Source organism: Callithrix jacchus, chromosome 4 (assembly GCF_049354715.1).
Source record: "Callithrix jacchus isolate 240 chromosome 4, calJac240_pri, whole genome shotgun sequence".
Classification (NCBI taxonomy): Eukaryota; Metazoa; Chordata; class Mammalia; order Primates; family Cebidae; genus Callithrix; species Callithrix jacchus.
The window spans coordinates 139020902-139034158 of NC_133505.1; the positions used below are offsets into that span (position 1 = coordinate 139020902).

The 13257-nt window shown below is 33.6% G+C and overlaps 1 protein-coding gene across 1 annotated transcript in view; it reads right to left on the reverse strand.

The window, feature by feature from the left end:
* MOXD1 (monooxygenase DBH like 1) overlaps window positions 1-13257 on the reverse strand; it is a 118982-nt gene that overhangs the window by 83080 nt on the left and 22645 nt on the right. The window contains exons 2-4 of the mRNA XM_002746967.6: window positions 8793-8939; window positions 7036-7200; window positions 6814-6897 (exon numbers count right to left, since the gene is read on the reverse strand). Of these exons, the coding sequence (XP_002747013.1) occupies window positions 6814-6897; window positions 7036-7200; window positions 8793-8939 (396 nt within the window). The remainder of the gene's footprint in view (window positions 1-6813; window positions 6898-7035; window positions 7201-8792; window positions 8940-13257) is intronic.

The window sequence follows — 13257 nt, forward strand, 5'->3', positions numbered from 1 at the left end:
GAAGATCTAGAAAGAACTTTGTAACATTGAGCAATCTAAATCAGCAGTCTTTAAAATGCATTAATTTGAGTCAAATCATTACTTTTAGGGGAAGTGTTCCTACCAACTTTTTTCTGTACAAAGTTATAGTTTCAGCCACAGTAAATGCCCCATTATTTTCATTTCTTTTCTAGTAGATAAAAAATAGATAAAACTTAAGATACACTTAGAAATGAGGAATAATTTTGGTCACCCATAAACATTGTACCACAGATTCTTCAAGGAAAAGATTCTTTTGATTTTATGACATAACTTTTTCTCTGGAAGATCAAGAATCATCCATTTTATCAATTGATGACCAAACCCAGAGGTGTAGTGGTAATCCGTTGGTGTTAATAATTTGATAACCAAATATAGTATTGCAAAGTATTTAAAGAAATGGAAAGCATTTTCATGTAAGATAGATTGTAAAAGCTCATTTCTTTCAACATGCATCTAGCTAAAAATAACCCATAGATTTGCCTTTAGAAAACAGAGTTAAATAAGAAAGGATAAAGGGAAACATCAATAAGTAAAAAGGAAAAATTCGAGAATTGGAATGGATATGGGTAAAAACACAAATAACCATTAAGTCAATATTCAACAGCAAACACGTAGTCTCCCACGTGAAAAAGGAAACAGAAGGCGAACACATGAAAAAACAATGAGAACTGGACTGGGCACTCTGCAAATGTAGGTTGATGACAAACCAAAACGCTGTTTCCATCGGGGGAAACACTGCGTCAATTACAATATATTTTGAAATGTTATTTACAGAAAAAAGGAAAGACATATACTGTCAGAGAAGAGCTAATTCTGACAGCTGTAAAAGCATGTAGTTTGACATTGAGAATGCTCAAATTCCCACAATTAACTAAATTTAACCCCAAAGATGTACACATTCTCAGAAAATAGAAACCCTCTATCACACTTGATATTTCAGAAATGTGATAATGATAAGGTTTTCCATTTGACTGTGTCTTTTTAAGTGAACACAGTAGAAAAATGGGCAGCAATGTCCACTTGGCATGGTGTATTAAGCCTAATGTTCATGTTACGTGCCTACTATAGGAAAATCAATTTTGAGTCACAATTTCATGGCTGTACAGTAATCTGGCTTCAAGGACATTCCGTGGCTATTCAATGTCAATTATTCTTCAATTTTCATGTTCTAGGAAACATTCTCCAAATGAAATCATTGAGATTTATGGGTGCTACCTATAGAAGAGAACAGAAGCATGGATATTTCATGGGAAAAAAGATGTTCTGTTCAGTATCAAGTAATGAAGCATAGCATTTCACTTTCTATATCAATTGATGATGAAGAGGATGATGACAGTGTTTTACCTCAACTTCACCTTTCTCCAAAGCTGAAAGTTTTCAAGGTGACCTCCCAAAATGAAGTGATGAACAAGTTGGGTTTTCTTTGGAACTCTGAGTGTCTAGAAAGGGTTGACTTATTTGGGATCCCTTTATAACCCGGAAACCTAACAAGATGATCGACAGATTAACTACTTGTTGCTAGTGATCTATAAAATGTTATTTAATTTACTTGCTTTGTTTAACAGAAACTACGTTCCCAGCACTGTTATAAATACTTTACAAATGTTAAATGTATTTGATTCACTTAATACTCATAGCAATCTTGTGAGATAAGAACTATTATTATTGCCAATTTCCAGAGGAGGAAACTAAGGCACAGAAAGATAAATTAATTTGCCTGAGGTCACACAATTACTAAGTATAATCCTTTCTTAAAACTCAGTAATGGTCAACCTTTTAGCTTGATGCTGCATCCTTTTCTGGGTCTCCTCACTAAAGAGTAGTTTTCAATGAAAAGTCATTCAGGGAGCAACACTGAAAATAAATAGTTGCCTGATAATAATAGTTGAGTTTATTAATAGTTTTTGAAGTGTCCGATACTGTGCTAAGTACTGAAAACAACAACTCCTGTTTGATTCTTAATGTAAGCAATCCCATTAGGAGGCACCATTTCCCTTTAAATGAAAATACTGAGCTGTGGGTAGCTAACAACTTTTCCATAAGTTACACAACTAATAAATGGAAAGAAAGAATTCAAACCTGAACTATCCATCCAGTCACAGAACTCACCTACCATAGCATTAGGCATACTGCTTCCTTATTAGGGAGCTAATCCTTTAAGGAGACAGGACTAAGGAATGATGATTTTGGCTGGCTTTTTTTTTTTCTTTTGCCATAATGGGTCATCAACAAGATTTTAGGAAATGGAATGAGACACATCACATTTAACAGATGGATTAGGAGTGTAGTTCATCTATGAGAATTCCCTGACAGTAAAATCCCCTCAAAAGAAGTAGTGTGTTGAACCAATTAATAACCCCAGTTTCTAGCAAAGTATATCCAACCATGACTCACAGTCATGACAATGACAGTACTGTTCACTAAAGAGAGTGGTATAATCAAACTTCTTTAAAAACTTTAAATTTACAGTAAAGTCACATCTAAAATAAAGTTTAAAGAGAGTCATGCTGAAATATGGAGAAGCGGGCTGCAGCGTGGTCTCAATACCTGACGCAGAGATGATCTCACATGAAAAGTACAGTTTAAATACAAATTACCAAGAATGTTCTCTTCTACAATTTCCATATTCACCTGCAAGTGTGATATGCTGTCATCTGATAATACCCACATTTTCAAGTCATAATTTTAAGCATTTTTTTCAAGAATCAAAATACAAATCAAAAAATTGAGATCACAAATTGTGACAGCCAATAATTGTATTATAATCCTATCTTTTCTAGAGATAAAATCACGTATATTTACATTATATTTTACTCATTTTAGAGATTTACCATATTTTATAATTTTAGAAGCAAATAATTTTTACATGGTTAAAATGTAAATTTTAAATGTAATAAATATTTTTAAATTTAGTGATTCTTATCAAACTATGAATATATTTTCTTTGCTTAGTCTTATAGTTATTATAAATATAAAATGTATGCAGTAGTTCTCCATCATCTAAGGGGGAAATGTTCCAAAACCCCAGTGCATGGCAGAAACTGCAAACTCTATACATACTATGCTTCTTCCTATACATGCATTAAAGCTTCATTTATAAATTAGGAGATTTCCAAATCTTTTGTTGTAAGAGATTAACAATAACTAACAATAAAGCAGAACAATTATAACAATATACTGTAATTAAAATTATGTGAATGTGGTCTCTCTCTCTCTCTCTCAACATATCTTATCGTACTATACTCACCCTTCCTGTGATGTGAGATGATACAATACACACATAATGAAATGAAGTGTGATAAATGACGTAGGCATTATGATGTAGTATTAGGCTACTACTGACCTATATTCCTGAATCTCTGCAGCTATCCCTCATTTGAATTAAATGGCTTTGTGTCACTCATTTCAGGGGATTTTTTGTTGAAGGCTTTGTATAGGCTCAGTGCTTTCTAGCACAGCACGTTGCTGTCAACTGGAAGACGTTTCTGCTCATGTCTTCTACCCACAAATGTAATGCCTTTTCCATCTCAACTAGGCACTTATCATGCACCATGGCCATAATTTTTGCAATCTAAGTGAGACAGCAAAACTAACACGAATTTCTTTTTCTTTCTTCACAATTTCACAGAGAGAAGATTCATTCTCAGCATTGGTCTTAGCAACCTCATCGTTTTTCTTTTTTTATTGAGACCTTTCCCCTTTTCATTTAAAGAAGCACTTGATGGCTTCTCTTGGGCATACCTGAATTGCTAACATCATTACTCTTGTGCTTTGGGGCCCAATGTTAAGAAAAATAAGGGTGACTTCAACACAAGCACTGCAATACCAAGATAATCTGGTAACTGCAACAGTAAGTCTAATAACTGAGACAGCTGCTAAATGACTAATGGGTGGGCAGCGTTTTCAGTGTGAATACGCTGGACAAAGGAATGATTCATGTTCCAGATGGAATGGAGCAGGACAGTGCAATATTTCATCAAGCCACTCAAAATGGTATGCAACTTAAAATTTATGAATTGTTTATTTCTGGAATCTTCCATTTAATATTTTCAGACCACAGTTGACCAAGGGCAACTTCACCCATGGAACCACAAGTAAGTGGATCCAGGCACTATCAACATTTAAACTCCAAATACAAATGAATTCTTTGTGTGAATTAGACTCCAAAAAATGAAACTGATTTCTCACAATTAACTGTAATTGATATTCTTAAAACTCACTGCAATTGCACACTACACAACACAATATAAAATCAATATTCTCTTTTCTGTGAAAGTTCTTTTTGTTTGCAGCAGAAAAGGACTGAGGCTTCTTGATACAGTGATTTGTGGAACATAAAGAATAAGGAGAAGCCCTTAACTGATGGCTTTTCAAAACATAGGAGTCTTTGATTTTATGAAAATAATGTATACTTTTCTTAAATTATTAGAAATTCTCTCTACTAGAAAAAAAGAGCATGGAAATCAGCTTAAGGCAAGTCATAGATCTATGACTTCTACATCATTAAAATTTTACTGAAACCTTGAAAAAGTTGCAAATTAAATCTGGTTTTGAAAGACTGCCTTAAAACCATTTGCATATTACTAAATATTTTGAATTTATGTTTCCAGTGGAGCTTTCTTTGCTTTTTGAATAGTATCCTATTTGAGTTCATTTTCAAGGAAAATGTTTCGTAATACTTAATAAACTTTAAAATATTTTAAGGTTTAGCAAGATAAGAAATCTATCCTATAAGTGGTATTTTCACATAATAATGGAATTTTAAATTCTGGCCCACCAAACTTCTGTCCCCTATAACAATAACAAAAGTTTATATGAGCATTCTGTCCTTCCCTCAAATCCCCTCTTGCTCAAGGTAAAGAAGTTTTGTTATCTAGAAGACCTCCAAACATTGCAAAAAATGCTCCAATGCCTTTCATGTTGATGCAAACATCTAGGGAAGACAGCTAAGAAGTCACCAAAGTACTTAATTCTAAGTGCATTTATCTGAGAATTACTCGATATGCTTCTTATAGGAAAGTGTATCCGAGAATTTTTTGATATGCTTCTTATTGGAAAGTTAGCTAAGAAAGATGAGGTACCAAGCAAATACCCAACATAAGGAGTTGGAACTTATATTGACCTCCCTGAAACATATATAATTATTTTTATTTCATTCAACTCAATTATTAGCATTAATAATGGAAAGAATAAAAATGCATTAACGTTAAGTGGTTAAGAAATGTACAATTAATGTTTGCCAGAAAGTGGATAAAAGGGCCTATTGTTTGAAACATTTGTTTTTATTTCTGAATCTCCAGTTTTACATTTGTCCCTTACGCCAAGTTCCAATAAAATTTTCTGCAAATGACATATAGTATATATAAATGAAACATTCTCTTTTCTGAGAAAGACTTTTCATTGGTAAAGGAAGGACCTTGGCATGGTATTAATTATACAAAATTAGAATTCGCATTTCCTTTTCTCTTACGCAAAGTAGAAAATAACATTGCACAGAGGTAAATGACTCACTTGCAGTCACGTTGTTGGTAAGTCTCCTGTTTACAAAAATATCCTAGAAATATTTAGGACAACATATTAATTCAATAACATTTCCTAAAGCCACTCCTTTGCCTCTGTATGTAGTTATGAATCATTTTTGTGAACCAAAGGCAGATCTGTAAACAAAAATGTTTGTAAACAAAAGGCAACTAGGGAAAAACATTAGAGTTTTACAAATTTAAGTCACAAATAAACCTGGAGAATGTGCTCAGTGTTTCTATCTCCGCTAAAATGTGTTGAGGTTGGTAGGGAAAGTCTTATGACTGTCCACCTTTTGCAGATGAGAAAACTAGGGCTACAGCATTACCCCAGAGTGACTTACCTCAGAGTACACAGTTTAATTAAAGGGTAGACTTATGATTCTCAAACCCATGTATTTCCCTCTAGATTCCAGAGTCTGGCAATTCATTCCTTATCCACGTCACTTCACTACATAGTCTGGGAACTGATAGAAAGGCAGCAAAGTCTGGCCTTCTGGATGTTTACAGTATTCTGTATGCAGTATTTAATTCGATCTTATTCTTTCTGGTGTCTTGGCCATGTTTCCTCAGTATACTGTAAGTTCTTTGAGAGCACGGATCATACCTTTGGCCTCTGTGGAATTGCCAACAATTACCAGCACAGAGCCAAGGACTTGTAACTTTTTAAAAATATTTGTTCATTCACTAAGTAGATATAAAAGTTCTGGGAGGCCCATTCCAGGAGAATGGAAAAGAATTGCATGCCACAGGCAAATTGAATTTATTTATTACCCAATTCTGTATTTTTTTATTTCTGTAGAAATTCACTAATTTTCTTTTTTCTATTTTCAAAAAAATATTATCACTGTTTTTTTTTAATGACAGTATCCAGTATTTTCAATAAAGCAGATGTTCTCAATCATTACTGGTGAGGGATGTACCTTTTATGGGTATAATTTATCAATATATAAACATATTATTTTAAATTGCAATTTCAGCAATTCTGTTTGTAGAAATGTTTCCTAAAATAATAACTAGCAGTGTTCAAGTGTGTACCAAAATTAGGACCTTTGATACATAAAATTAGGAGATAACCAAAATATTAGCTATAATCCAAGCTTTCAGACTTTTCAAACAGTATGCAGGTCAATCAAGCCAGTTCTTTTTTTTTTTCAAAAAACTTTCAAATAATTGAGAAATATTTCTATATTTTGTACTGTTTTCATCAAATTAACAACATCAATTTTTTCTTCCATTTGTACAAACTGATTTTAGCCTGTGAATCACATACCTTTATTACATGATGCTTTTCTTGGAACACAGGAATCTTAAACATTTGGCACCAATATGTTGTATCTTTGTTTGGAATGGGAACCTGTCTTAATAAAAATGGGGGGAAGACACAAAGTCACCTTCTCTTAACATGCTACTAAATACAATAATGTAAGCAAAAATGCTCGTATATACTTTCAATAAGCCCATCCCTATAAACATAAAACCTGAAAACACTTACGTCCTGATTTACCAGATCAAAGTACGGTAAGGCTGTAGAGAGCACATTGGTTTTCTCAGGATTCAATAACCGCAGACTCTTGGTGCCCCTATTGGAGTCATGGTACTTGGGACCAGCTTCTGCGTCTTCACTGTGGTAGGCCCAGATCACTCTCACAGTGCTATCCTGGGTATAAACATGAGTGTGATTAGGTCTCATGAGACCACTTTCCTTACCACTGAGTTGAGTTTACAGAACTCTGTTGTAAACAAGATATAGAAGTGAAAAAAAGAAAATAACATTTGGAGTTCTCAACATGGTCTCTAACATTAATTGCACAAATTTGATGAAATCATTAAGCATCCAAATATACGAGTTACTTTTTGGAAGGAATCATCTCTCAGCATGCAAGACTATGTGTTCCAAACCACACTGAAGGACAACTGACTCAGTAATTACACTCTTAAGAATGTGACAACAATAAATCATTGCCATGCCGAAACTTTAAACCTGCAACTGGTAGCGCCTAAACAAATATTCTTATTCAGTAGCAGCGACTCTGGAAAATTAAATGCCAAGGAACATTTTAGGGGAAAATAAACTAATACAATGAAAATTAAAATTACCTTAAGACTTTTCCTTTTACAGTAGATGTTTTCCTAGGAACTAGCCTATTCACACATATGAATTTAAAGAAAGAATATAGAAGGATTTCTGATTCTGGGTTTTTTAACTATACTAGAGTCAATCTATAGTCATTTTATGAATCCTGGGAATTTCCTAGGAACTGGTTTACTGCAACTAGGGAAAGTAATGTCAGATGAAATTGGTTTCCATTGAGCAACCAAGAGAGATTGCCCAAAGGGCTATAGGGTGGGGAGTGTTTGCTGGGATGTAAAGAAATTGTTCAATCCTCCCACAGACAAAGGTGTTTTTGCCAGATCTTTGTAATAAAAACTTTGAAAATAAATAATAAAGCAAAAGCTATTTATTTTAAATGTTCTCTTTGCTATATTCTTCCTTAATAAGTCAAATGACTGTAATTATTATTCCAATTAAAGTATAATTGCACTGTATATTGCATAAAAAGTAATGCCTCTTTCGCATGTGCTATTTTTTCTGCCTCTTTTACTCTTTATGCTGAATGTTAATCAGAACTGCTTCATATTTTTTACATTCCCATTTTTGAAGCTTTGATTTACCAAATAGTAAAACATAATTATATTGGTCTATACAAAATAAAATCAATCCAAACATGGAAATATCTGAAGTAGTACATATCTTCCAAATATTTAATTTGCATGTGCATAAAGACATTAATTTTTGCATGAAGTCTGAAAATAAGAAACCTCATATAATTTACCAGTAGGCAATTATAATCAGCCACCTATTCATCTTGATTTTAGAAATTTACAAAGATGAGTCCATTACAAATCAGATGAATTATATCCTAATGTTCAGATTCACTATTCTCTCTTGTCTCATACATTTCTTCAAGCATTTATCTGTTGTAAGTTTTCAAACTTTACAGAGAAGAATCTAAAATGTATTTATACTAATTCATACAAATTTTAACAGGATCTTCAAAATGTTAAACTCATACAATACAAAAGTTGATTTTATTGAAATTTGTAGTCTTACACTCTTTTGGCTTCTAAAAAAGATTTCAAAAATATTCCAAAAAAGACTGTATGACTCGTTTCTCTTATTCTTTAAAGTGATTCACAGGTATAAATATACAATTTATTCATGCATGAATTCACTCACAGATGCCTTACCGTTATACTCTTGTCATTTATGTCACATGTATGCAGCTCTCTGGTAAATTCAATTATTGTGTGTGTACTATTTTCCATGGCATATTCTAGATGGTAATCTTGCTGAGCATCTTTTTTCAATTCTCTATTTGCATTTGTAAAATAATCCTATGGAAAATATGGGAAAGAAAAATCAGGATACCTAAATACAGAGAGAAATGAATTTATAGGACCTTTAAAAACAAAATCTTGTTATCTAGAGTTATTTTATAAATGCCGGGAATTTCCAAGGGGATGGAGTACTCCAACTGGGGAATCAGGTCGCTGGAAAACTAGTTCATCTTTGAACTTCTGGCCTTTCAGGAAAACATAGTGTAGACTAATAACATCATAGAGCATCAAGAGATGAAATGAAGTAACATTTGATACCATTGTATGCCTTTCCTTCCTTGTAAAACTTAAAGGAGGGACAACAGCACTATGAAATGTCTTACCACAAGGTGATATAACTAGTTAGCAGCAAAGCCAGAATCAGCCCTAGGGTCATCACTCTTTCCATTACAACTCCTGTTGGAGCCCCACTTCACCATCATAAGAGCAAAGAGATCCATGGGCAAGTGTAGCTTATACTGTTTCAGTATGACTTTTTATGGCATATCCTTATTAAAATGAAATGCAACCGAAAATATGCAAAGAAAGGAAACCAGGTGAATTAGAAGATATTGAAAAACTAGGAAAGTTTTGTTTTGGGGAATTAGCCATAATTTTCATACTAAACTTGTTCAGTGGTGTACATATCACTTCTGAGAGACAGACCAGTGGAGAGAACATGGGCTTTGCAAGAAAATGACTAGGATGTGACGCCAGCTGTACTCTTAAACAGCCTTGAAGAACTGTTGAAGTAAAACTCTGAAAGCTTTAGTTTTAATATTAGTAAAATGGGGATAATATATACCTATTTTATACATTTTGAAAAATAAACAAATGAGCTAGTATGGGTGGGGGCATAACTGCCCACCATGGTTAGCGCCCATTTAATACTAATTTCCTCTTCTCTTTTGCAGCATAGTTTGGTTTTATCCCCAAAATATCTTCTTATGCCTGTTAACATTCGCCTACTTCGTTGAGTCATCAAAACCACAGTATTAACTTTTGTCAATTATGAAAGACATAAAATTTGCCTTAATTACTGCCTTACTGGTTTTCCAGTACTTAATGATATTTTATTTTTGAGAAATTGTACCGTTGATTTAGAAACATAATTATGCTGAAACATAATTATAATTCCTTTTACTAAGAGTAAAATTGTATTTGAAGAATTGATTGCGATGTTTGACTGAGAAAATGCAATATACAGGATAAAACCTCACAGTGTCTATAAAAGTCATACTAAAATAGATGGCATTTGGCATTTTTCTTCCTAGCACCTTTGTATGGTAATTATCAAGTGTGCATACATTTCACATCCAGGGTACCGGATCTAGATTTTCTTTAATATGTAAAAACCCCAAATTATTGGCAATGCAGAGTTTAACTCACCTTTCTTCACAACGGTAACAATAACTACTACAGCTTCTTACATTCACCAAGCCCTGTTTACACCTGTTACATGTATTCGCTAATCTAATCTTCAGAGCAAATCTATTAGATAAAACTATTTTTCCATTTTACAGATGAAGACATAAAAGCACAAAGATGTTAAGCAACTTGTCCAGGATTCACAGCTGGTAAACGGAAGGGCAGGATTCAAACCCTGGTACTCTGGCCCCAGAGTCTGGATCCTTTTTCACTCTTCTACAGTGTAGTGGCCACTGCTGGACTAGGATGGGTATGTATATTTTTGTTTATATTTTGTTTATTTTTGTTTATTTTCTGTAGACTATGTTTGTCATAGTCTACAGAAACTATGTCAGTTTTTCAAATAAAATGTGACTTTTCTTCTGCCAAAGTTGAAGTTTGTCAAAATTCTTAATTTGAGAACTGGATTGCAATTGTGAAAGCAATTTAAATAAAATACTCCTGTGAGTTTGTGATTTTCCCATTTTTCATCACATAGATTTTACAATATGTAAATGAAATAATATCTGTAGACAAAGAGAAATTTAGATCATGTGTGCCTTTTCCCTGAACTCATATTTGATTCCATGACCCAAGCAATCAGTTTTTGCAATACAATACAAACAGTAATCAGTTCAAAGACTAGAATAATTATCCTAGTCTTGCAAATAAATTTCCAAAGCCATTATTTCCACAAACTATCCAGCTGGTTTGCCAGTTTTCCACTCATTCTATTTCCACTCAGCAATACCAACTCCTTTCAGCCATTCCACCTTTTTCTGGCTTTTCAGATCACTTAGTTATTAGAAAATGACAGAAATTTCACTCAACTTACATTGATGACCCCTTGTGCCATCTGCCCTGTGTAATCAGGTGAGTGCCTAATATTTAGAAAAGACAGCCACCAATTACTTCAAAGTTCTGAACTGTCGGAAAAATGCAGTTGCCTAAAAGAAGCTCGTATCTTCAACCTTTCTGAAGGAAAATATGGTTGGATCTTATTTTAAATAAAATTTAAATGTGAACTAACCTAGCCACCCCTGTAATTCCACAATAATTTTTTCACAGGCTGGGCATGGTGGCTCACGCCTGTAATCCCAGCACTTTGGGAGGCTGAGGTGGGTGGATCACTTGAGGTCAGGAGTTGGAGACCAGCCTGGCCAACATGGCAAAACCCCGTCTCTACTACATATACAAAAACTAGCCAGGCAGGGTGCCAGGCACCTGTAATCCCAGGTACTCAGGATGCTGAGGCAGGAGAATTGCTTGAACCCAGGAGATGGAGGTTGCAATGAGCCGAGTTTGTGCAACTGCACTCCAACCTAGGTGACAAGAGCGAAACTCTGTCTCAAAAAAAATTTTTTTTCACATTTTCCAACTTTTAGGTCCTATTTGGAGGCAGATATTTAGATTTGATTATAATATGCCTTAGCTTTCCAAATAATATTATTATTTAACATGTTTACTGCAGCTGAGCCCTCACTGATGGCTGGAAATCCATGTTAATCTATTGCTATTTTCCAAAGACACCTCCCAAAACAAATATTCTAAAGCTTCTCTATGCAAGATTCCGACATTTCCCCAGCCTTAGCTTATGATCACACATCTCAGTTTATTGAGGGAATTTCAGTTATAATACATGAGAGCTCCCATTTTCATTCTTTCTATCCTAAAAAAAAATCTACTATATGGAATCAAAATAAAATACTGATTGTAAATGAAAGCAGAAAGAGAAAAAGATAAAAAGAAGATGGAATAAATAGAAAATAGATGTAAATGAAATGAAGAAACATCACAATAGATCCTACAGACACTAAAAGGTTAATAATATTATGGTTACCTTGAAGCCAAATAATTGGATACTTTGGATGAGAAACAAAGTCCTTACAAGACAAAATCCAGCCAAAGTCATTCAGAAGAACAGAGGTACTCTGAATAGTCCTCATGGGTAAAAACCTTCCTAAGAAAATTCTAGGCCATAAAGAGGAATTTTTATCAACAAAAGGACAAAATAGCCAGTTAATATCAAACGGCAGCAACCCTAAATTTAAATCGACCAAATCTCCCAATCAAAAGATACAGACAAAATCTAACGGTATATCCAAAGATATACATAGACTCAAAATAAAGGGTTGGGGAAAAAAACGTACCAACCAAATGGAGAGCAAAAATAAATAAATAAAAAGCAGGAGTTGCAATTTTCACATTTGACAAAATAGATTTCAAAGCTACAAGGATACAAGGATAAAAGGATTAATGTAATAATAAGAGATCTTAACACCCAGATACATAAGACCCATAATGAGATTTAGATTCAACGAGACAGAAAATTGATAACGATATCCAGGACTGGAACTAAGATCCAGAACAAATAAACTTAATAGAGCTCTCCATTTTAAATACACAAAATATATATTATCCACAAAATCTAACGATATATATAAAGATATACAAAGACTCAAAACAAGGGGATGGAAAAAAACTCACCAACCAAATGGAGAGCAAAAATAAATAAATAAAAAGCAGGAGTTGCAATTCTCACACTTAATAAAATAGATTTCAAAGCTACAAGGATGCAAGGGTAAAAGGATTAATGCAACAATAAGAGATCTTAACACCCAGATACATAAGACATATAATGAGATTTAGATTCAACGAGACAACAAATTGATAATGATATCCAGGACTTGAACTCAGAGCCAAAACAAATAAACACAATAGAGGTCTCCATTTTAAACACATAAAATATGCATTAACCACTTTAAACACTCAAAATATTGATCGCCCATTATTGAAACCCATTTTAGGAATGAAGTAATATTCCTTTTTCCCTCTTTTTCTTTTTTTCCCCTTCTTCTAAAAAAAAAAAAAAGAAAATTCTAGGCCAAAATGCTTTCACTTGGAATTTTACCAAATATTTAAGAAAGAT